This window comes from Xenopus tropicalis, chromosome 1 (genome assembly GCF_000004195.4).
Source record: "Xenopus tropicalis strain Nigerian chromosome 1, UCB_Xtro_10.0, whole genome shotgun sequence".
NCBI lineage: Eukaryota > Metazoa > Chordata > Amphibia > Anura > Pipidae > Xenopus > Xenopus tropicalis.
Genome location: NC_030677.2, coordinates 160,586,775 through 160,613,427, shown reverse-complemented (window position 1 = coordinate 160,613,427; position 26,653 = coordinate 160,586,775). Strand labels below are relative to the sequence as shown.

Below are 26,653 nucleotides of genomic sequence, written 5' to 3'. Positions count from 1 at the left end.
TATTGAGTTGTGCATATGTACCCCCTGCTTTTTTTTGTTGTGCATGTGCCCCTAGTTTGAGAGACTTGCCAAGAACATTTATGTTTATATGTTTTTCCACTGAACATTCCAGTTTTTTTGTTTTTGTTGTTGTGTTTAAAAAGTTATAGCCCTGTTGTATATAATCCACAACAACACATGTTACAGAAGGACAGGCAAAGGCATTTTTTTACCTAGAAATTGTAATGTGCAGAATGCCAACACTTTACTGAGACAGCTTTATATTAAAATCACCTTCTGCATTGTATACAGTGATGTGCCTTTTAACAATGTACACAGCATTTATACCAGTGGTTCTGAACCTTCCTAATGCCGTGACCCTTTAATACAGTTCCTCATGTTGTGGTGACCCCCAACCATAAAATTATTCCTATGACCATCAGAAATATGTGTTTTCCGACCCCTGTGAAAGGGTCCTTCGACCCCCAGGTTGCGAACCGCTGATTTATATCAAAGCCCTTGTTTGATAATGATGATTTTTTTTTTACAAAAATAAGAATCTCCTTTGTAGTTTAGTAGCTGAGAAAGACAGTACTTATAATACTATAGTACTAATATAAGTCTTATTCTACATGGGACATTTTATCCTTCTCTGTGCTCATAAATAATAATTATTGCTCTGAATATCTGTCAAATACTGTAGAAAGTTAAATCCATACTTTCTAGCAACCATTTCTTTTTTAAATAATGTCCGGTATTTCTTGCATCTAGAAAGCTCTTGTTGTGCTGGTTTTTCTGGTATATTCAATCAAACCGCAGAAGCAGTACTTATCTGATCCTTTGTACATTTATCATTGTAGAGTTGGCAGTGAGGTGGGACAATGGAAACCTTAGCAGTGTTGTCTCTTTCATCAAGTTCATGTGAAAAAACAAATGTTCAGTGCACTATGCTGCCTGAAACCATCTTGCTCTTTGGAGTATTTGTACATGAAATGTAAAAGCTATTTGCAGTTTCAGTAAATCTATATTTACAACAACAACCCCCAGTCTGTTCAAATGCTCCACAGACTTCTTTGTTTGAAATCATTAAAAAACATATAAACGTTACACAACTCTGCATTATGTTGTTATTGGGAAAATGGTAATATTGTTAAACAAAAATAATACATGAAAGTCTATGATAGTTGTTTTTTAAAATGCTATGTAGAAAGCTGGAAAAAAAAGAGAAAGAAAATTGGCAGGTCTGAACACATTTTATCACCCCCAGCCTGTTTTCCTTTCTAATTCTGATCTGTCAGGAGAGAGGGAGGCCAAGGGGGACTGAATGTTAAATCTTTGAGGTGCATTGCTGATTTCAGTAGAAATCTGAGCCTATGCAAGCGATTTAGTTCCACTCTGGTTGGAAAGTGAATTTTTAGTGCCAAGGCATTTACTTTCTTGGCCGTGACCAAGAGCTTTTTTGCCCATAGAAAAACCTGGCAAATTCACACTGTATAACCCATGCTGTTTTTAAATTGAGAATAACAATATGCAAATACAGACTAAAGTATTTGTCAAGCGTCAAGAGTTTCTTTTGGCCGCAAGGAAGGCCTTTCCCTTTCTTTCTGCTTAACTAAAAAACTTTAGCATTTTACATGATGGCCCTCCAGCTGCTGTGAGCTCCATCTCCCAGCATCCCCACTCAGCATCCCCACTCAACATCCCCGCTTAGCATCCCCACTTAGCATCCCCGCTTAGCATCCCCGCTCAGCATCCCCCACTCAGCATCCCCGCTCAGCATCCCCGCTCAGCATCCCCGCTCAACATCCCCACTCAGCATGACCACTTAGCATCCCCACTCAGCATGACCACTTAGCATCCCCACTCAGCATCCCTGCTTAGCATCCCCACTCAGCATGACCACTTAGCATCCCCCACTCAGCATCCCCGCTCAACATCCCCACTCAGCATGACCACTTAGCATCCCCACTCAGCATGACCACTTAGCATCCCCACTCAGCATCCCTGCTTAGCATCCCCACTCAGCATGACCACTTAGCATCCCCACTCAGCATCCCCGCTTAGCATCCCCACTCAGCATGACCACTTAGCATCCCCACTCAGCATCCCCGCTTAGCATCCCCACTCAGCATGACCACTTAGCATCCCCACTCAGCATCCCCGCTCAGCATCCCCGCTCAGCATCCCCCCCCCCCACTCAGCATGCCCGCTCAGCATCCCCACTCAGCTAGACCTTGACTCAAGAGCTTAACTGCAACTTTTAGCTTTATATGTAAAACATTTTAACAGAGAGTCTCTAATGAGCTTATTTATCATTTTTTTCTAATTCAAATAAACTCTTATTTTTTAAAAAAAAAATGAATGCTCCCTTATTTATTAATATGATTTGTTATGAACTTGTTCAAATAAAAAACTTGAATATCTCAAATTAAAAGTATTGTTTGGCTTTGCCTAGGACAGCTCCCATTGACTTCTACATGGACTCCCAAGCTCTTACCTGACAAATTGTTACATGCGAGTTTTCAAGTTTTTTTTGCACTTAATAAATAACAGGCATTTGAGTTTTTGAACCATAACTCCAATTTTAGTGCAAAAAACTTGAACTGTGAAAAAAATTTCAGAACCCCTCTGACACAAAGTAACTTTCAGAATTGACAGTGTTTAAGCTTTGATGGCACACAGTCTCATTCCACTCTCGCTTACTGTGTAACTGGCACATGTGACTCAGCAGCACACTGCAAACTGAACACTGTCAAAATGATTTCCTAATGATGACAATGTAGGATTTTTGTTGTGGCTGTAGAAGTGGATTGATATCTGGGAATCTTGAAACCTGCAGAATTCCCAGACTGAACTTTCAAAAATCTGCCCCAAGTTGTTTATTGGATTTCCTGGTTCCCTGACCCTACCCTTCATGTATCAGTGTGTGCTGCTTTAACAACAAGTGAAGGCCTGCGGATTGGGCAACACTTATATAGACTATTCCTGTCACCATGTTACCTATATTTATGGTGTTGGGCTTATGACAGATGTTCTTGCCTGGAACACCTAAAGATAGCTTTAGGCATGACTTTCTATGAATACAGAACATTTCTTCTCTGAATCTTTGCATTCACATAGCTAGTGTATATGTGAGCAGGGATTGCAATTTTTACTTGCTGTATAGGAGGCATTCTCTTATTTCTGTTATTTGTTACACATAGTGCTGGGCTATGGAAATAGTTGCCAAGTGATATCACCTATCTCCTACCCATGTGGATACAGCCAAATAGTGATATAACTAGAAAATGTTTTTATGGCTCCCAAAACTTTGAGAGGATGACAAATTTTACAAACAGGAATTACAACTGCACACCAGCCCAGGCCCCATTAGGTTGCACTGCTATACTCCACAGCATTTGAAGATCCTGTCACCCCTATTTTTACACCCCAGAATACTGAATGGAAGCTAATACTTTTTAATAATGTATGTCTGTTTTTGTTCTGTCTCCTCCGACTAGCAACAAATGGCTGCTATGTATACTACTTATGACACAGCACAGTAAATTAATAGAACAAACAGGGATCATTATTGTATTTATTATTGTAAAGTACAGTTGCACATATATCAGAACTGATGCACTTATGGTGCAGCCATACTGATTTCTGGGTCAGCATACTTTAAGACTAATCACCAAATATTCAACAGCACAGACTTGCCTCTGTTTGCAGAAGATTAGCAGAACTGTCCTTTAGCTTTGCTGAATCAATGCCTTTCAAAAAGGCAACATTAGTTCTGATCCATCCCCCCCACTGCCACCACAGCACATCTCTGACTTTGATAAACAAAGGCAAAGGCATTTCCTTCTGCAGAAGCCGACTAGAACTTGGAACACTGTGTTCATTCATAAGGATGTTTTGTAAGATAGGCCAGGGGCCACTTCTGCGACTAGGTTTTATAACAGAGAAATGCTTAAACATGTCAGGCTGGTTATAATTTCTGCTCTCTGCAGACGTGTAAGTGCTGGAAGCCTTTTTCCACCGCACTGGATGAGTAGTTTAACATCTTTAAAGGATGTTTCAGTGTAATTAAAATGTGAACACAGATATAGTGTAATAATGCAGCAGTAAATTATTCCGAGGCTAATCCTTAGAACAAGTTCTACCGGAAAGGATTACAGATCATCTTTTCAGGAACCTTTGCCCTTTAATAATTACAAACTCTGTGTACTAGAACCAGGTATGGGGGGGGTACCATTATTCTTTGTGCTATTTATTTTATAGTCAAGAAGCTAAACTCAGCTCCCTGAACACATGTACTATACTATACATTTCATGTTCTATCCAGAATGGGCAGGTCAGATTTTCTAAAGACTCCTTTAAAATCTATGGGGAAATGCAATGAACTGTGGTATTGGGATTAAAGGGGCAGAGGGTACAAACATTGGGAAATAATTACAGATTGTTTTTTTTATTGCAGATCTTACATAAAACAGCTTAAAGGGGTAGTTCCGACACACAGACACACATATATATATATATAAAGCATAAAAAGTTACTTATAGGCAGGGTCGGATTGGAGGCTGCAGGGCCCACCGAGCTTCTGCCTCAGGGGACCCTGTACCCCCCAATAGCCCCCGCTGCCTTCACACACACCCCTCCACTGGTGCCCCCAACACCTGTCTGACCCCCTCCCCCGAGTGCACCTAAATTAACTTACCTGATGCACGTGGGGGGAGGGAGACCAGCAGATCAGTGGAGCTCCCTGCGGGGATCAGGTCTGGGCTGCCGGGGCCTACCGGCCTTTTTCCAGTTCGACACTGTTTATAGGTCACATTGATCATTCTTTGCTGATAGGGCTGTTTTTGCAAGTAGTTACTTGAAGTAAGTAACTTGCTTACTTCAGTCCAGTGAGCTGCTTACTAACAGGCTGGTGGCTGGTTGAATCAACTTGCTTTCATTTCAACTAAAAAGGGATAAGTATTCTTTACTAACTTTATCAAAACCATTGTGTTTTTTTACTGTTGGGTTTTATTTATTTTTTTTCATAAGTAATTGTTGTTTTTGGAGCTAATTTACAAAGTTTGTGGGATCCATAGGCTTACAGCAGGTTACATTCCCTTGTAATTACCCTCAGCTTGAGGAGGGTGGGGTTTGATTAGTTCACCTTTACAGACTGCATAAATAGAACCACAGGCACTCCAGTGGAGCTTGCTCTGGTGGTAGGTGCTCTGTAAGTGATTGCTCTTGAAGTGGGGGCTCTGTAAGTGGAGTTATAAACTCAGGGAGTTAAACACTAAGGGAGTTAAAAACAAGGTAAAACAAGGTATTTACTACAAGTCCTTACACCTATTTTTGTTTAACTGTTCTTGTAACTGGGAGAATGAGTGGTAGCAACATTGAAGGTCTGACACAGTGCACAGCCTGCCACATGTATGCAGTTGTGGAACAACAGTTCCAAAGTGCATACCTCTGTTGTGGATGTGAGCGAATTGCCACTTTAGAGGCTCGCGTTAGAGTCCTAGAGGAACACGTCGCAACACTGCGTTCAATCAACAATCTTGAGAGGGGTCTCTTGTTAACTGAACAAGAACTAGTGGGGTCAGATAGTAGGGGGGGAGGGGAGCAGCAAAAGGATGATAGGGCAGTAAGCTGGGTGACAGTTAGAAAATCTAGTGTGGGGAAAAGGAAAAGGGAGGCTGCTCCAGGGTTTGCGCATCCCAACAGATTTGCCAGATTGTGTGAAGAAGATGGGAGTGTGAACTCTGGATTGGCGGTTCTAGGTGAGGCTGATCTCTCTAACAGCCGGGAGACCAGTTTCACTAGTAGTGGTGGGGAGGAGAGCAGAGCTAGGCCTAAACAGATGGTGGTTATAGGGGATTCGATCATTAGGAAAGTGGACAGGGTAATCTGTCAAGCGGATCGCTTCAACCGGACAGTTTGCTGTCTTCCTGGTGCCAGGGTTCGGCATGTGGTTGATCGGGTTGACACATTATTGGGAGGGGCTGGGCATGACCCGGCTGTCTTGGTACATATCGGTACTAACGACAAAATGAACGGTAGGTGGGGGACTTTAAAGAGTGAGTTCAGGGATCTAGGCTCTAAGATTAGGCAAAGGTCCTCCAATGTCATTTTTTCGGAAATTTTGCCGGTGCCGCGTGCAAGTTTAGGGAGACAGCGGGAGCTTAGGGAGCTAAATGCGTGGCTAAAGTCTTGGTGTAGGAAGGAAGGGTTTGGGTTCCTAGAGCACTGGGCTGACTTTTCCTTGGGGTACAATCTATACAGCCCTGACGGATTGCACCTCAATGGAAGGGGGTCTGCTGTGCTAGGGGAGAGAATGGTTAAGAGGTTGGAGGAGTGTTTAAACTAGACAAGGGGGGGGTGGGTGAGCTAGAATTCCATGGGAAAATTAGTGTAGACGGGGTAGGGGGACTAGCAAAGGGTTGTGGGGGAGGAGTGAGGGGGGCATATAGTTTATCAGATAAGGAGCTTCCGTTACAAGGAAAGCAGTCTCATAATTGCCTTAGCTCTAATTCTCCCTTAGCTAATGTAAACATCAGAGGGAGAAGTAATAATCTCCGCTGCATGCTGGCTAATGCGCGTAGCTTGTCGGGTAAATTAGGGGAGCTGCAAGCTATTGCATGTATTGAAAATTATGATTTAATAGGTATCACTGAGACCTGGTGGGATGATAAATGCGACTGGGCTGTGAATTTAAATGGGTATACACTTTTTAGGAGGGACAGAGAGATTAAAAAGGGTGGAGGGGTTTGTCTTTACGTAAAGTCAGACTTAAAGCCATGTAATAAAGACATTACCAATGAAAACGTCGAATCTCTTTGGGTAGAAATTTCAGTAGGGCTGAAGGTCACAAAGAAAATGATCATTGGTGTATGTTATAAACCACCCCGTATAGATGAGGGGGATGAGGCCCAGCTATTGTTGCAAATGGAGGAGGCTTCAAAACTGGGTCAAGTTGTTGTTATGGGGGACTTTAATTATCCGGACATTGACTGGAGTAATGGGGTGGCTAAGTCAGAAAAAGCTAGTAGGTTTGTAAATATGCTAAATGACAACTTTTTATTTCAGGCAGTTCAAGAACCCACTAGGAATGACGCTATTTTGGACCTGGTGATTTCTAATAATAATGAACTTATCTCTAACATTTGTGTGGGTGAGCATTTGGGGAACAGTGATCACAACATGGTCTCCTTTGAGATAATGCTGCAGAGACAGCACTATAAGGGAGTAACTAAAACACTCAATTTTAGACGTGCAGACTTTGCCAGTATAAGGGCATCTCTGCAATGTGTCAACTGGGAAAGGCTTTTCATGGGGTTAGACACAGAAGGAAAATGGAACATCTTTAAAACATTGCTTTGTAGGTATACGCAACAGTATATCCCCCTAGTAAGCAAGGAGAGGCATCGCAAAGCAAAACCTTTATGGCTGAATAAAAGTGTTATTGTCGAGGTTGGTAAGAAAAAACGTGCTTTTAGGGCATTCAAGTTAGCTGGGACAGCAGAAACTTTCATCAGGTACAAGGAAGCAAATAAAGCATGCAAAAAAACTATCAGGCAAGCTAAAATAGAGATGGAAAGGGATATTGCTGCTAGGAGTAAAAAGAATCCAAAATTATTTTTTAATTATGTGAATAGTAAAAAAATGAAGCAAGAAGGGGTGGGAACTTTATTATCACGGGGGGGTACGTTGGTTGATGAAAACGGGGAAAAAGCTGAAATTTTGAACTCTTATTTTTCATCTGTCTATACATCTGAGGAGCCAGATAATGAAGGCTTCCCTTGTAATATGCCCAGTGCTAGTAATTTAGCTACTGACGCATGGGTCACTCGGGAGGAAATTCAAAAGAGACTTGAACATGTAAAGGTAAACAAAGGTCCAGGGCCGGATGGGATTCATCCCAGGGTATTAAATGAGCTGAGCGCTGTGATTGCCAAACCTCTTCACTTAATTTTTCAGGATTCATTGAGGTCTGGCATGGTGCCAAGAGACTGGCGGATTGCTAATGTGGTGCCGTTATTTAAAAAGGGATCCCGTTCTCAGCCTGAAAACTATAGGCCTGTTAGTCTGACATCAGTAGTAGGAAAACTTTTGGAAGGGGTAATAAGGGATAGGGTACTTGAATACATTGCAGTTCACAATACTATTAGTTTGTGCCAGCATGGTTTTATGCGTAACAGATCTTGCCAGACTAATTTAGTTGCCTTTTATGAGGAGGTGAGTAGGAACCTTGATGCTGGAATGGCAGTTGATGTCATCTACTTGGACTTTGCTAAAGCGTTTGATACAGTACCTCACAGAAGGTTAATGATCAAATTAAGGAATATTGGCCTAGAACATAATATTTGTAATTGGATAGAGAACTGGCTGAAGGATAGAGTACAAAGAGTGGTTGTAAATGGAACATTTTCTAATTGGACCAGTGTGGTTAGTGGAGTACCGCAGGGGTCAGTCCTTGGGCCTTTGCTGTTTAACTTGTTTATTAATGACCTGGAGGTGGGCATAGACAGTATTGTTTCTATTTTTGCTGATGACACTAAATTGTGCAAAACTATAAGTTCCATGCAGGATGCTGCTGCTTTGCAGAGCGATTTGACAAAATTAGATAACTGGGCAGCAAACTGGAAAATGAGGTTCAATGTTGATAAGTGCAAAGTTATGCACTTTGGTAGAAATAATATAAACGCAAACTATCTACTGAATGGTAGTGTGTTGGGGGTATCCTTAATGGAGAAGGATCTAGGGGTTTTTGTTGATAACAAGTTGTCTAATTCCAGGCAGTGTCATTCTGTGGCTACTAAAGCAAATAAAGTGCTGTCTTGTATAAAAAAGGGCATTGACTCAAGGGATGAGAACATAATTTTGCCCCTTTATAGGTCCCTGGTAAGGCCTCACCTTGAGTATGCAGTGCAGTTTTGGGCTCCTGTCCTTAAGAAGGATATCAATGAGCTGGAGAGAGTGCAGAGACGTGCAACTAAACTGGTTAAGGGGATGGAAGATTTAAACTATGAGGTTAGACTGTCGAGGTTGGGGTTGTTTTCTCTGGAAAAGAGGCGCTTGCGAGGGGACATGATTACTCTGTACAAGTACATTAGAGGGGATTATAGGCAGTTGGGGGATGTTCTTTTTTCCCATAAAAACAATCAACGCACCAGAGGTCACCCCTTTAGATTAGAGGAACGGAGCTTCCATTTGAAGCAGCGTAGGTGGTTTTTCACGGTGAGGGCAGTGAGGTTATGGAATGCCCTTCCTAGTGATGTGGTAATGGCAGATTCTGTTAATGCCTTTAAGAGGGGCCTGGATGAGTTCTTGATCAATCAGAATATCCAAGGCTATTGTGATACTAATATCTACAGTTAGTACTAGTGGTTGTATTTATAGTTTATGTATGTGAGTGTATAGATTGGTAGGTGTGGGTTAGGTGTGCTGGGTTTACTTGGATGGGTTGAACTTGATGGACACAGGTCTTTTTTCAACCCTATGTAACTATGTAACTATGTAACTATGTAACTTCCTTGCCCTAGTTATTTATTAAGGACATTCCTTTTCAACATGCCCCATAAAAAATATCTGTAGAAAACATCTATGTTGCTTGTAGAACCCACAGGAAAATGCCCCATCTCTGCGGCAAACTTTTTGAAGTTAAATACATTTTTGAAGGAAAATGTGGGTTTTCTGTAAAAATTTGTACATAAAAGTGTAGTATAGGTATGTTGTATTTTTTTTAATATACCCCTTGGTTGGTTATTTCCAATTAGAACAAACACGGGATGGGTAGTTAGCAAAGGTGAGAGTTCACCAAATAATCACAGAGAAATGCCATTTATTCTTTTTGTTCTATACCCATTTTTAGCACAAATAATGTAATTCTAACGTTTAGGAGCCTGAGAGCCATAGCGCCCAGCTGTGGGCTTGATTACCTGTAATTACTCCCAAGCCCTGCTCAATCACAGTCACATTATGAGTGCAAGTTTATTGCTTATTTTTGTTTCCAAAGTCCATGACCTCGTGTGTAAGTTGAAGCTCAACTTCCATTTTCTCATCCATTCCACCATTGTTTTTATATTGCTCTGTATGTAACGAACTAAAGCTTAGAATGGCACCATCTGCTAATGGCAAACCATAATGTCAAAAGCAGAATGTAGCCTTCCTGCTGAAGCAGATGATTACTCTTTTCTTTATGGTCAAACCCCTGTATGCGCTAAGTTTGCCCAAAAGCAGTAAACTATTGTAGCCAATAAGAAGTTTGTTGTTAATCAGGTGACCAGTAGATGCTACCTGCTGATTGGTTGCTATGGGTTACTGCTCCTGGGCAAATTTAGTGCCTTTTATTTCATATGGGGAAAAAGTGTCTTATTTTGAATGAAGCCCATTATTTACCTTCTGCCCACACACACACACTATGCACCCTAATGGCCCATTCAAGGTAATACATGTTGCATTCCCTTATTGGCATATCTCACCTACACATGACTGTACCTATGTGGGCCATATTAGAGGAAAACTATACCCCCAGAATGAATACTTAACCAACAGATAATTTGTATCATATTAAGTGACCTACTAAAGAATCTTTCCAAAATGGAATATGTATATTAGTAAATAATGCCTTTTTACAAAGGCATCAGTTTATGATGGGCTGTGTGCTCCCTCCCTCCCTCCCTCCCTGCAGCTCTAACTGTAACAGGAAGGAGTGTGGGAGTAAAAGGCAGAACTCTGTCCATTAATTCACTGATGTGGCCTAACATGTATGTGTGCCTTGGTTTGTTTGTGTGTACTGTGACTCCTGTGATCCTAGGGGGAAGCCCTTAGCACGTAACAATGACAATTTTCTATTTAGGATTACCCAATAGCACATACTACTAAAAAAGTATAATTGTATGACATATGAGCTGGGTTTGACATATAAGCTGTTTTATGTGACATATAGGGGTCCTACATTGTTCAGGGGTATAATTTTCCTTTAGGCATTTTCTCTAACATTATTTTCTTAGGTAAGAAATAGGTTTTGGAATTTTTATTGGGGACTTTTGTGGAAAAGTGCTTTCTTTTTCCTTTGATAAATATACCATTATGGATGTCCGTGTGTGTTAATATAAAATAGTGCTCATTGCTTATTATAAGTCATGGTCCATAAATATTGGATATTGGAATTGGAATGTAAAAAAATAGAGGGAATCAAATGTCAGTGTGCATTCAGTGGTTGTCTTAATAAGATGAAAACCCAAAAATAAATAAATAAATACCTAATATAAAGAAAACTTTCTAGTATACATTAATTAACTTATTAAAAGTTATTTGTAAATGTAATTGCCAATTAATGTAGTGTCTGTGTGTCCATTTCTGCACTGCTGGCTATGAATTTAAAAAAAAATATCGGCTGTCCTCCATCCAAGAATCCATTTCCCACAATGCCTTGCATGCTTCTCCATGCATGGTTCTCTCCTGCGGTCCATTGCAGGGAAAAGCAAGAAGAATCATGGCCAATTAATTCAGAAATACCTGTACTCACTGGTGTACATTCAAGTGCCGAGCACAGGTAGAACGCATCAAGTTGCAACCCACCGGTGTTTGGTACTTGCATGTGCCTAAATGACTACAGAGTGACCCGGAGAGGATGGGCTGCATTTCCTACTATGTTCCCCATCAGTGGAACGTAGGAGAGATCCGCCTTAGGGGAATGCAGGGCAAAATGCCCTTGTGAAAGAGTCCTAATGGCTTGTGTAAGCATAGCTTGCATGATTTTGGTGTAAATTCATTTAAAATTAAATAGAAATCCATGTTTCTAGCAGACATTTACCATTTTCTAATTGTTATGTATGATACTACTTTTACAATGTATGTTTCTGTTTAGTAACACTTATTATGAGTGGTATCTATATGAGTGGTATCTCAATGTACAACGTGTGCAGTTCTAGTTATATTAAACAAAATTACTTAAACCTCTACCTGTGGTGTCCTCTCAAATAGCCATGACAGACTGCATACTGAGCCTTGTTTATGCAGTTAGGAAAAACAGTATCATGTCAATGACATACTCATGGGATAAAGCTTCTGAAACATCTAAGGGTATTCGCCAAATACTTAGACCTAAGTTTAGATGCAGATCTTCAAAAGAAACAAGTATTTTTGTTTGTCATGCGTTGACTTTTCTGTGGTCCATAAAACCAGTCAGTTGGCGCTAATAAAGATCTTCATGTGAATTCTTGGATATAATCTCCCAATGCCTGAAGCCCCCTCCACAGCAGATATACAGTTTATAGGGCTATAACTGTGTTCTCTGTTCTGGCACCCCACCTGCAGTCTGCCATTCCTTGGGCACAATGCCAGACATCTCCACCCCCCCCAAGGCTTGGTATGGTGGATTCATTAGTTCTGTAGTATACTGCCTTATAGCTGCTGCATGCTATGGCACTATAAAGCTTCTCCTTCCCCTAGCACCCCAAACCAATGAATTGATCCTCATTCTGCAAATATATTACTCTTTATTAAACTTATTCCTGCTGTTTAAAGTCTTCGATCTTACTCAAACATTATGTATAACTTTTATATATATATATATATATATATATATATATATATATATATATATATATATATATATATATATATATATATATATATATATATATATATTGTTTCATTTTGTTTAAAGATTTTCATTTTGAGTTTTCAGTTTGTGGGACTCCCTGTAGACCTTATCTATCATACATAAACTTTGCTTAGGTCTTTTGTGAGGTTCAACTGAATTTCCTGTCTATGAAGAGCTCAGTCACTATAACCCTTATCATGACACAGCACACCATAGCACTGACCACAAAAATGTTCACTTTCTACTCACAGCTTCTGTTTGGGGTAACTGAGGGGCTGTACAATGTTGATACTGGCAAATGACTATATTTATAATTCAGTTATATGACAATATTCCCTTAAATGATACATAAGGAAAAGAACAGAAGTGACGTCTCCCATAGTAGGAGCGAAAACAGAAGTCAGTCCAGAAGTTAGTCCAGAATTTATAGTTTAAGGGATACAGATCAGCGTCTGTCATTAAATGGAAATGCTACTGCTTGACTTGGATGCAAGGTCTTTTAACTCCTAAAATGCTTTTACAGAGGCTGACATATAACTTATGTAAGTGTGCTAGCAAGCTTGTTGTAACATTCTCAGATATACAGATATCAGCTTAAAGAGACATATAGATATAGATGATAGATGAATTTAAAAAACTCAAATTTTTTAGGTAATTATGGTACTGGTTTCAGTTTGGTCTAAAAATTAATACGATCTATAAAAATGGCCCCTTTATTGGAGCTCCTTCTGGATCCTCTCAGGTCCCTGTCCTGTTTCAAATGAGGGGTGGGCGTAGCCTAAGGGTCCCTGACAGAAGCACAGTAGAATTACAGCCCTGCAGTCACACAAGCAAAGAGAGGCTTCAGTTCCATATTAGGTCAGCCTCGCTAATGATTGGTTCCTTTCCTACAGTGCAGTGCGCTGAGTACTGCCGGCCCCCTACACAGCCTGGAAATACATACATTTAAAGCACATTCCTTCTATATTTAGATGGCTACAATTCATTGGCACAATATGTCCCCTTTATTGTAAACTTAAAGGATAACTTTACCTTCAGTGTATGTTTTGCCTTTGCAACAGGAACAGGAAATACCAAGATATAAATCTAAAAAAAAAAGATATAAATATATAAATGTTGATCTCTTGCTTTATTTTTCCTACATGTTACTGCCTCAGCTTGCATTTTCAGCTTTCCCTAAGCCTCCATTTTTTTGCCTTTGGTGGCTACAAGCTTATAATCCCCCCAAAAAGCTTCTGTCAAGGCATAATTGCCTGTCAAGAAGCCACCTGATAGAAGATGATCAGATAAAAGCACCCAGTAGTGGGAAAGGCTACATACAGCATTTGCAGGAGCAACATGATACGTTCAGCTGTAACCTGCACTGTAAACTGGTGTTAGCATTCCTTTCTCCTGTGCACAGAACAAGGGGGCCTTACATGTAACAATTGCAATCTTTCTTGCGCCCATTGGTCGCAGGAAAGACCCTTCATACCCTCCAATGACGTTTAGGAATATGGAGGTGGAAACAATTGGGATTCTACCCCTATCTGATGATTTTTCCCTAAACACAGCTACTGCTTGGGTGCCTTCAAGGGCAGCACCTAGTCAATTCACCATACATGTGCTAAATAGCGTATAAAACGAGGTGTATATATGGCCAGCTTTAACCTGAACGTTATATATCTGTAGATAGTGTAATGGTTTATTTTAAGAGATATAGGAATTTAGAAATGCCCTGGATACAAGTGCAAGCACTGGGGCATAAACGCATTTTGCACCACAGCTTGGACTGAAAATCTGAGGTAACGTGCAGAGCAGATGCACTGGCAGTCGCTAAAAAAGTGCAAAAAATGGTCACAAAATCACAATTTTTTTGCACGTTTGCTCCCTTTCTGGCACAGTGTGAGTTCTTTTTGTCATTAACATGGTATTTAATGGTCTATGTGACAGGAAACACAAGGGTACTATCTATAATGTACAGCAATTATGTGTCAAGTTGCTGTAAATACAGTGCATTAGGGCTAAGCTACTATAATTGCAGGTATGTAATATCGCAGTTCCATGAGAATACTGTAGCACAGTGAAATGGGATCCTCACACACTATTGGGTAGGTTAGAAAACATGTTTCATGCTGAATCTTGCACATAGGAAAAGCTCAGAGAATATTAGAGAATATTTCCACAGTTTTTTCTGCTATAAAAAATTCCTTATTTGAACTCATTCTGATGGCCACGCCCCATACACATTAGCTGAAGTCCCTTATTGGAATTGTAACACAATAGGAAGGTTGGTGAAGGCAATAATGAGGCTATAATGAGCTATAAACAATCTTGCTTGTCTTGAACAATAAAAAAATGCAGTAAGTACACACTCTGAGGATTCTTGAGATATTACACTATAGTTGTCTTGGGGTAATCAGTTCTGCAATGGTGCCATTATATGGTTCTCTGTGACGGTTCCATCACAGTACTTGGGGAGCCTGACAAGGAACTAAAATCTTCTGAAACATGTCTGTGCTTATTGTCTTAGTTAGCCAATAAATGTATCTCCTTTATACCACTTTTGTGGTGGCCCCAAGGGCCCCAGAGAGGATGCAGGTGCCTCGGGGGTAGCAGCCCCGGTGGGCCTCGCACACCCCAGTCCAACCCTGTCAATGACAAGTAACCATTTAAAACAAAGTCAATTATTCAAATGAAAAAAAAAAAAAGTCAATTATATCAAAGGTTTGACATTTAAATTGCTATCTGGTTGCTAGGGCTTAATTACCCCAGCAACTAAGCAGTTACCTGAGTAAAAAATAATAAAGAACTGGAACTTTATAGGTCGCATTAGTTACTGGCTGTAAAGAATTGCCAGGCTAATGATCCAAAATCAAAAATGAAGACCTACTGGAAGGTTGCTAGGAATAGTTATAATTATGACATATACAGGTTAAGTTAATGATTAATTTTTCTCCGGTGTGAACTTTGCTGGTATGGTTTATAAGGCATTGGTTCACTGGGGCTGATTTGTTACCATAGGTGGTAAAAAGAACCAGTGCAGTTACCAGTACCAACCATTCAGATAATTACTTTTATTTTTTGACTTGTAGTGGTATGAACAAGGTTAATTGCTGTTGGTAAAGTTACCCTATATAAGTACATCAGCTGTACTGTGTATAGCAGAGCTGTTCTCAGGGGGTTAGGCAGCTGCCCTGGGTCCTGCACTTGAGAAGGACGGCAGGGCCCCATCATTGATTGCAGAATCCACTGCTTCATAAATAAAGCATATTTACTAAAGTGCAAAATGTTACATTGGACAGACTTTCTCTATAAAGGAAAATACATCATGACATCAAGTTACTACTGGTAGGACATGAGCACATGAGTTTGTTGTTTGCAGGACATTTGCATGTTTATGCCAAGTGTAGTTATGCCGCTGGGAAACTTTAAAGGTATGGCAAGTTATTAAGCACCAGGGCATTGTTTCACTAATAGTAATTTTGCCATTAATATGTCACAGCAGCCACTTTAGCAACATCATGTGAGGCATGCTTTATGGTATTAATCTGCCAGTGTTATTACCAATTTCAATTAAGATTCCCTGTTGTAATTATGCAAAACATTTACACCAGAATAAGTTTGGTACATAACACTCGCAATGGCATAATTACCATTTGAAGTGAATATGCGTTACACAGTGTGTATTTTGCGTTACACAGTGTGTATTTTGCGTTACACAGTGTGTATTTTGCGTTACACAGAATAATAGTAGAGCTTTATTGGATAATACATTTTACATGAAGCCTTTTTTCTTTATTTTTTTTGTTTTATATTACTTGAATAAAGGAAAAGAAAAATCTTGCAAATAACAATGAGCTGTATGAGCTCTGCTCATTCTGCCCCAGGATTTAATAACAAATACCACAATGCCAGTAAGGTTCCAGCTGTTTGCTCCCCAATCCCCAGCTCATATTTATGCTTCATTTTACACAGTGACAGCTAGAAATTGAATTACTTTAGCTAATGCAGTAAGGGAATTTAAAAATGCCCGGTATATCCAAATTCTATCCCAGATATAAATATATACAAAGAAATTCTGAGGTTTGCTTAGTGGGTCATATAAGGGCAGACTGTATAGCCCAGGAAGATCCCAAATGGTTTCATCAGCCTGAAGTCAAAGCAGTCTCTGTTTTTAATAGATTGTACCCTATAATTATTTCCATGCATTCGCTCAATACATCAGTCTAAACATTCTCCTTTCTCTACCTGCAGATACCATACCTTCTCCTGAACAATTCCCCCCAAGAGACCAGACCAAGAATGCATCCTGTTGTATTTGGAGAAAGTATTGAAGTCAATCCAGAGCCTGTACAAGAAATCAGGTAACTGTGAAATAATTTACCATATAAGATCCCTTCAAATGTCTATGCTAATGCGTTTGCCGTTATATAGAGGGGAAGGTAAAATTAAATACAGTCAATAACTGTTAATCTTATTGTTCTCCAAATTGTAATTTAGAAACAATGTAATAAGCTATTTTCCAACCTGTGGTTCCCATCACAGGTTGACCCTATGGAGGACTGTAAGTATTACTGCCTCGTACTAACAACATACAATCTGCCTTTCCCAACATTTGTTGCTTGTTCCATAGTAAGTTGGGTTGAAAAAAGACATATGTCCATCACATTCAACCATAATGCCTATATATAACCTGCCTAACTTCTAGTTGATCCAGATGAAGAAAAAAAACCCCATCTGAAGCCTCTCTAATTTGCTGTACTTGTACTAAGAGCTATCTCCCACAACCCTGTATTCCCTCACTTGTACTGAGAGCTATCTCCCCTACCCCTGTATTCCCTCACTTGTACTGAGAGCTATCTCCCATAACCCTGTATTCCCTCACTTGTACTGAGAGCTATCTCCCATACCCCTGTATTCCCTCACTTGTACTGAGAGCTATCTCCCATAACCCCTGTATTCCCTCACTTGTACTGAGAGCTATCTCCCATAACCCTGTATTCCCTCACTTGTACTGAGAGCTATCTCCCATAACCCTGTATTCCCTCACTTGTACTGAGAGCTATCCCCCCTCCCCCTGTATTCCCTCACTTGTACTGAGAGCTATCTCCCATACCCCTGTATTCCCTCACTTGTACTGAGAGCTATCTCCCATACCCCTGTATTCCCTCACTTGTACTGAGAGCTATCCCCCATAACCCTGTATTCCCTCACTTGTACTGAGAGCTATCTCCCATACCCCTGTATTCCCTCACTTGTACTGAGAGCTATCCCCCATAACCCTGTATTCCCTCACTTGTACTGAGAGCTATCTCCCATAACCCTGTATTCCCTCACTTGTACTAAGAGCTATCTCCCATACCCCTGTATTCCCTCACTTGTACTAAGAGCTATCTCCCACAACCCTGTATTCCCTCACTTGTACTGAGAGCTATCTCCCATACCCCTGTATTCCCTCACTTGTACTGAGAGCTATCCCCCATACCCCTGTATTCCCTCACTTGTACTAAGAGCTATCTCCCATAACCCTGTATTCCCTCACTTGTACTAAGAGCTATCTCCCATACCCCTGTATTCCCTCACTTGTACTAAGAGCTATCTCCCACAACCCTGTATTCCCTCACTTGTACTGAGAGCTATCTCCCATACCCCTGTATTCCCTCACTTGTACTGAGAGCTATCTCCCATAACCCTGTATTCCCTCACTTGTACTGAGAGCTATCCCCCCTACCCCTGTATTCCCTCACTTGTACTGAGAGCTATCTCCCATACCCCTGTATTCCCTCACTTGTACTGAGAGCTATCTCCCCTACCCCTGTATTCCCTCACTTGTACTGAGAGCTATCTCCCCTACCCCTGTATTCCCTCACTTGTACTGAGAGCTATCTCCCATACCCCTGTATTCCCTCACTTGTACTGAGAGCTATCTCCCCTACCCCTGTATTCCCTCTCTTGTACCGAGAGCTATCTCCCCTACCCCTGTATTCCCTCACTTGTACTGAGAGCTATCTCCCATAACCCTGTATTCCCTCACTTGTACTGAGAGCTATCTCCCCTACCCCTGTATTCCCTCACTTGTACTGAGAGCTATCTCCCCTACCCCTGTATTCCCTCACTTGTACTGAGAGCTATCCCCCATAACCCTGTATTCCCTCACTTGTACTGAGAGCTATCTCCCCTACCCCTGTATTCCCTCACTTGTACTGAGAGCTATCTCCCATACCCCTGTATTCCCTCACTTGTACTGAGAGCTATCTCCCCTACCCCTGTATTCCCTCTCTTGTACCGAGAGCTATCTCCCCTACCCCTGTATTCCCTCACTTGTACTGAGAGCTATCTCCCATAACCCTGTATTCCCTCACTTGTACTGAGAGCTATCTCCCATACCCCTGTATTCCCTCACTTGTACTAAGAGCTATCTCCCATACCCCTGTATTCCCTCACTTGTACTGAGAGCTATCTCCCATACCCCTGTATTCCCTCACTTGTACTAAGAGCTATCTCCCATACCCCTGTATTCCCTCACTTGTACTAAGAGCTATCTCCCACAACCCTGTATTCCCTCACTTGTACTGAGAGCTATCTCCCCTACCCCTGTATTCCCTCACTTGTACTGAGAGCTATCTCCCATACCCCTGTATTCCCTCACTTGTACTGAGAGCTATCTCCCATACCCCTGTATTCCCTCACTTGTACTGAGAGCTATCCCCCATAACCCTGTATTCCCTCACTTGTACTGAGAGCTATCTCCCATACCCCTGTATTCCCTCACTTGTACTGAGAGCTATCTCCCATACCCCTGTATTCCCTCACTTGTACTGAGAGCTATCTCCCATACCCCTGTATTCCCTCACTTGTACTGAGAGCTATCCCCCATAACCCTGTATTCCCTCACTTGTACTGAGAGCTATCTCCCATACCCCTGTATTCCCTCACTTGTACTGAGAGCTATCTCCCATACCCCTGTATTCCCTCACTTGTACTGAGAGCTATCTCCCATACCCCTGTATTCCCTCACTTGTACTGAGAGCTATCTCCCCATACCCCTGTATTCCCTCACTTGTACTGAGAGCTATCTCCCCTACCCCTGTATTCCCTCACTTGTACTGAGAGCTATCTCCCATAACCCTGTATTCCCTCACTTGTACTGAGAGCTATCCCCCATACCCCTGTATTCCCTCACTTGTACTGAGAGCTATCTCCCCATACCCCTGTATTCCCTCACTTGTACTGAGAGCTATCTCCCCTACCCCTGTATTCCCTCACTTGTACTGAGAGCTATCCCCCATACCCCTGTATTCCCTCACTTGTACTGAGAGCTATCCCCCATAACCCTGTATTCCCTCACTTGTACTGAGAGCTATCTCCCATAACCCTGTATTCCCTCACTTGTACTGAGAGCTATCTCCCATAACCCTGTATTCCCTCACTTGTACTGAGAGCTATCCCCCATAACCCTGTATTCCCTCACTTGTACTGAGAGCTATCTCCCCATACCCCTGTATTCCCTCACTTGTACTAAGAGCTATCTCCCATTACCCTGTATTCCCTCACTTGTACTGAGAGCTATCCCCCATAACCCTGTATTCCCTCACTTGTACTGAGAGCTATCTCCCCTACCCCTGTATTCCCTCACTTGTACTGAGAGCTATCCCCCATAACCCTGTATTCCCTCACTTGTACTGAGAGCTATCTCCCCTACCCCTGTATTCCCTCACTTGTACTGAAAGCTATCCCCCATAACCCTGTATTCCCTCACTTGTACTGAGAGCTATCTCCCCTACCCCTGTATTCCCTCACTTGTACTGAAAGCTATCCCCCATAACCCTGTATTCCCTCACTTGTACTGAAAGCTATCCCCCATAACCCTGTATTCCCTCACTTGTACTGAGAGCTATCTCCCCATACCCCTGTATTCCCTCACTTGTACTGAGAGCTATCTCCCCTACCCCTGTATTCCCTCACTTGTACTGAGAGCTATCTCCCATAACCCTGTATTCCCTCACTTGTACTGAGAGCTATCTCCCCTACCCCTGTATTCCCTCACTTGTACTAAGAGCTATCTCCCATAACCCTGTATTCCCTCACTTGTACTGAGAGCTATCTCCCATAACCCTGTATTCCCTCACTTGCTAAGAATCCATCCAGCCCCTTCTTAAAGTTATATAATGTATCAGCCAGCACGACTGATTCGGGGAGGGAATTCCACAACTTCACAGCTCTCACCACAACTTCACAGCTTACAATTCCTAAATGGAAATAAGATTGCCCATGACTCTTGTGTAGTGTATTTTTCTAAGATCAGACAACAAGAGTGGAAGTAGAAGGTAGTTGACAAGCATGCCTTCCTCCTACTGTAATTCTACAACTATGCTGATTGGACTCATAAACAATGTTAAAGTCTGTTCTGTAAATATTCATCTGGCTCCACACAGCTGATCGCCTTCAAATTCTCTTTCAGGTGCAACTCAGAGATCAAATACGATTCAGAGAAGCATTATCGTGACCATGTCTTCTATGTACCAACTCCCACAGTCACCTCTTACAGCGAAACCATCATTTCCACCCCAAACTGCACATGGAGGAATTACAAATCCCAGCTGGTTTTTGAACCACGCAACAAGCCTTTAAGGTTTCAAAGCACAACCATCATCTTTCCAAAACACACCAAAAACATTTACAGAACAACGCTCAACTACAACTGTGGAGGAAGCAAGAAATGGTTTTCATCCAGTGTGCAACTTGAACTCTGTGAGGAGACCAGCCCCTGTATCATATACACAGAAAATCTCTAAATCCTCTTAAACTTCCATGAATATGTCCTATAACAAAGCACTTGGCTTCATAACAAGAGAACATTGTAGGGACCCTCCAGTACTAACTGTATGAAAGCCATCATTGCTAACACAAGATGTATGGGAGTAAAGCTGCACAAGAGACTTGTGCAACATTCAAGTGTCTTCTTTAAGACTGCTTTCTTAGATTTGTATCATATGTATCGTAAGAAAGGATTTTGCAAGTTTCATGGTGATGGTGTCTTGGCTGTAGATTTCTGTGTTAAAAAAAACCAAACATTTTTCTTGCAAAAAAAGGTTGACAGTTTCATGTGAAAGACTGGCAGAGACTTGCCAAGTGCCTAAGCCAAGGGAGAGGCAGAACAAGCTTAGAATCTGAGGAATACCAGTGTTTTTTATTTTCAAAAAGCATTGGAATGTTCAGAAGAGAGGCAGGCCGGGTGGTCGAGCTCTTATAGAGACAGATCAGTGCAATGGGTGGCTCTGGTGCCCTAGCTACCAGGAATGAGCCAGGTACAGCCGGAAATTCAGTATGTGCAGAAAGGAAACACAACCTTAATCATTCAGGATTGAAATTTCCACCCTGCCTCAGCTGCCAGCTGTGGAATTATCTATTATAGAAATTTACTTTATTGCTTATTTAAAATGCTTCATATCAATCTTAAACAGTCAGAACAGTGGGTGCCTTGACTGCTTTGCCACATGGCCGCTTTACTTAAAGTAAATAAATATATAAAAAAAACCCAGGAAAGACGTATATAGCTAAAGGGAAATAACCAGAAGGTAAAGGAGGTGTAGAGAGCCACAAATGAGCTTTAGAAATAAAAGATGCATGTGGAGTAATATAAATCATTCATAAGATGGGGTTCATTTTTCTTATTTGCAGTCAGTGTTCAGTAACACATTCTAGACACATTATGGATATAGCATGGAGACCTATTTATATTTGTATACATTGGCAGCAGCCATAGTGCCTCCTCGTGCAAGATGCAATTCCCATATACAGTATATCAGGTCTCATAATGAAACTGTCCTGAATGCTTGCTTCTGTTTTCTAAGTTTTACCTTCTTGCTGTAGTGTCATTACAGTTTCTCTGTAAAACAAGGAATGTTGCTTAATAAGAACCTGCTGCCACAAAGGCCACTTTCAGTGTATACAGAATCACTGCCCTTCCGTACAGTCACCTGCCTTGGAGAATGTTGCTGAAATGCTTTCAGTATCTGGGCTCATGTCAGCATCCGGTGGCACTGTCCCTGGCCTACTTGCCTTTGGTGTGGAGTATGCTCAGTGTTCCACAAAGAGAGTTAAGGGGGTTTTTGCTGCAGTGATATAGGTGTGAGTTAAACTGGTAGCATGAAAGTGTGTTATTACTGACCTTATTTGGGCCACTCTGCATGTGAGCAATGATACCTCAGGGTCAGCGGCCAGGCATGCACATTACTAAACACTGGAATAACTTGATTATAGGCACAAACCAGAAGGCTCTGAGAAAAATGTGAGCACCATGGGAAGAAGCAGATGCCTTTTGTAAGATTTTAGTCCGGTGTTGGGGCATTTAAAGCTAGAATATATAATTAATAACGTATCCATTAATGTCAACATACAGAAACATGATATTCAACATTTTGATTGGATTAAAATAAAGGAAATAAAATTAGCATTGCACCTAATGAGGGCCATTTTCCAACAGAGAGCAATAATATAATGTGTCTCAAGGCACAAAGATTCACTGAAGGCGCTTGAGGGAACCCGGGATCAACACACTAGAAAACCATTGGCTGGGCACCCTGATGTATACAAACATGTCCACAAGAAACTTCATTAACATAATCAGAATAAAATTAACTGCTAAATAATGAAGATACATTTTTTTTTTAGTATGAATGTAATACCAATATGATAAAAGCTCTTGTTGGATTTCAGAAATTGTGTGTTTCAAAAGAAGGTTATTATTTAGCATAAATGCAATGTTGAGGGAGTGACAAAAAGAAAATGCCTGCAGCATAGGTTTCATTCAGTTGCTCATTTTTGAGGTTGCTTAATTATGCTGTAATATTCATTAATAGCGCAGATGGATGGTGCAGATAGCCCTGGTTTAAAAGCAGCCATGTAGCATGGGTTTGCTGGCAATGAGCCAAACAGCATGAGCATCTTATAGGTGTTCTGGATGGAAATGCACCCCCCTTGCAGCACTTATACAAAGACATACCCGGCAACAGCCTAGCTTTCTCACGGTAGGTGACATTACAGGGTGAGGCTGGCTGGGGCAGGTTTGTGGAAAAAGTGAGACCCAGTGCTTAAATGCTGACGTTTAATGACTCAATAGTTCTTTTAAACATGTCATTTATATGGGGTTTTAAGATGCCTGAGGGAGAAAGGTTAATGTTTAATGGGAAACCAGCACTTTTTAGTATTTTTGTACAAGTACAAGTATGCAGAGATGTAATATAGAAGTGTAAATTTGCCTGCACAATTGTGTTGCTATTCATTTTCAGTGTATTACGCATGTGCCTATAATCATGTGTGTCTATATCAAGACTGGTTTGTTTTCTTTTGACATCAAGAAGATGGTTAAAACATAATTAAATCCCTTCTAATTTCAGGAAAATAATTCGTTTTTAGATAAATACACGTAGAGCGGGTCCCTGAATTACAATGTGCATTTTCTTTAGGCTCCTATATTAGAGGCGCTAAACAACCCTTTATGGCCATTTAAGCATCAGTGGGCTCCTCTTGCTGTGATTAGAAAACAATTACATATTTAAATAAGAATTTAAAATACCAATCCAAAAAATGCTTGCTTCTTATTATGTATATGTCCAGCTGAAATTGTTAATGGCTGGTGTGTTCTAGCTGTCATTTTTATACAGGACATACTGGGATGTCATTAACAATAATGCTTGCTTCTAAGCAGAGTTCAATGCTGTCTTGTGATCCCGCGCTGCCGTAGTCCATTTATTTGCGGTGTAGCACGGATGTCAAAGGAGTTCATAATATGAAAAAAACATTTCTGTAATATGGCATGTTTAAAGAAAGCAGAACAGCAAACTGTCTTTGGCTGAAAATAAAGCTGGTGCCATAGAACATTAAACAATATTTTTTTCTTCTTCTCTTTTCTTTTTAGTGCACATTGATGTAACTGGGAATTTATATATATATATATTGTACAAAAAATGTGAATACATGTATTCAAAACAGCATGAACAATCAACATGAGGCTTCTGTCCCCATCAGGGCCTTTTTCTGGGCAACCGTGCCTTCCACCCAATTCCATTATATATACCCATAATAGGCAAATCAATAAGAAGTGACATCAATGCATCAAAGTGATAAGTGCTATAAAGTGACCAAGTGTTGCTGTAAATGTAAATAATGCCGTCAAATAATAAAAAATACAATGTGGACAGACCATCAAATATATTGAATATAGTACATACAAAGACATAGTGCAAGTGCAGATGAAATATCAATAGAGTCATATGATATAAAAACAATGATAAGAATTGTGCTATACAGGTGAGTCAGTCTAATGTTGTTATCCTGGCTAATGGGGGTCCCCAAAACTAATCTGTCGATTCCACATTTAATGGAAAAAAAACTGCCAAATAAGCCAGGTATAAGGTATTCCTTTCACAGCAAGATATGCCAATGAGAGGATCACGTCATTTATACAGAACATAATTCATACAATGGATTCCAAATCCAAATCCTGCTGAAAAAGGCTGAATCCTGGATTCTGTCACCCCATCTCCTTAATGGAGGTATATGGTCAGTCCCAATGTACTTAAAGGTTGCAAGGTGATGCCCCAATTCAAGAAAGTGCTTAGCAAAAGGTTTTAACATTTTATTGTCTCAAAAGGCAGGGCTGTATTTATATATAGGCACGTGAGGAACTGTGACTAGCTTGGCAGCCTTAGGGGAAATCCAGTGGCGGAGCTGGGGGTTGAGGGGTCTGGAACAATTTTTACGTCACCGGAAGTGACCCGTTTACGTGGCATCATGTCCGCCATACATAAGTGTAGTGCCTAGGGTGGCCCTGGGCCTAAATACTATTAGCTGCACTAATTGCTGAACAGTGCACATCCAAATGCAATAAAACTGTAGAAAATTAAATTTTTAAAATATATATCAATTTGAAAAAGGCGTTGTTCTAGTGCTGGCCGCCCAGCAGTGCTGAGTTTGCAGCCTTTCCCTCCTACCTGCTCACACTTTGCACCTGGAGCTGCAGTAGATGGAGACTGGCAGTGGCGCAGGTATTCTCTATATTTGCTCCTGATGTATTAGTTTCACTGCACAGCTGGCCCTTTCTTTCCTGTGCTGCTTTACAAATGGAGTAAATACACTGACAGGCAAATTATATTCAAAGGGAGACAAGGTTTGATTCATTAGGGCTTGGTAACAAATGGCATTCCATGCAAAGCACTTGCCCTGTATATCTAGGTAAGAAACCTATGGAACCTTAGCTTTAGTCAGTACTTTATCTTGTCACCTTTTTCTGTTATTAATACTGACCTTTGGGTTGAGGGGTGGGGTATGATGTTATTTGGGGGTGGGGCTATTATGTGATAGGGAAATGGGTGGGCTAGGTGGAGGAAAGGTGGATGGGGCCAGTAAATGGGTGGGGAAATGGGCAGATTGGCAGGGTTATAGGTGGAGCAGAGGTGGGCCCACAGTTGGTAAGTGTGATCGGTAGTGGAGAGGGTCAGGGAAGGGAGGGATTTATAGGGCTTATACATTTACTGGCAAGTACATTTCCTGCTGGCCCTGGCTAGGCTGCTCAAATACTAACCAGGTGGCAACCCTATCGATACTACTTTGGAAGCCTACCTCTCAACATTTAAAAAATGGAAAGGGACAAAAAGAATTTTTTTTTTACCCTGCCTGTTTTGTGCAACCACACCTTCTAAATACCACTCCTATTTCACAAAATTTGGCAGGTTATTTAAAGTTTGAACACATTTCTGGGGGTATTGAGGTCTTGTTTTATGTGTTATTACAGTTTTGCTAATGAAGGTGAAATTGCCCTTTAAGATGCAAATCTCAATTCCCCCAAGAGACCTGTTTAGCTTATTAGTTACAGGTGTATCTAAGTGCAGGTGTTGCCTGTTGAGTATTCTAGGGTCTCTGCCAAAACCCTACTTATCTAATTAAGTTTGAGAAACATTGTATCTTTTTTAGCGTTTAGTGCAGGAGATCAAAGTCAAATGAAGGACTTTTCAGTAAGAATCTGGGACTGCGGGCTGAGCTGTAAAAATCAGGACAGTTTGGAGCTATGTGAAGGGATCAAGGTTGCATTCATGTAAT

At 41.0% G+C, this 26,653-nt stretch overlaps 1 protein-coding gene across 1 annotated transcript in view; it reads left to right on the top strand.

The window, feature by feature from the left end:
• rflna (refilin A) overlaps positions 1–24,440 on the top strand; it is a 47,396-nt gene extending 22,956 nt beyond the window's left edge. The window contains 3 exon segments of the mRNA NM_001011008.1: positions 16,808–16,917; positions 21,015–23,517; positions 23,591–24,440. Of these exon segments, the coding sequence (NP_001011008.1) occupies positions 16,808–16,917; positions 21,015–21,348 (444 nt within the window). The 3' untranslated portion in view covers positions 21,349–23,517; positions 23,591–24,440.
• The last annotated feature ends 2,213 nt before the right edge of the window (positions 24,441–26,653 follow it).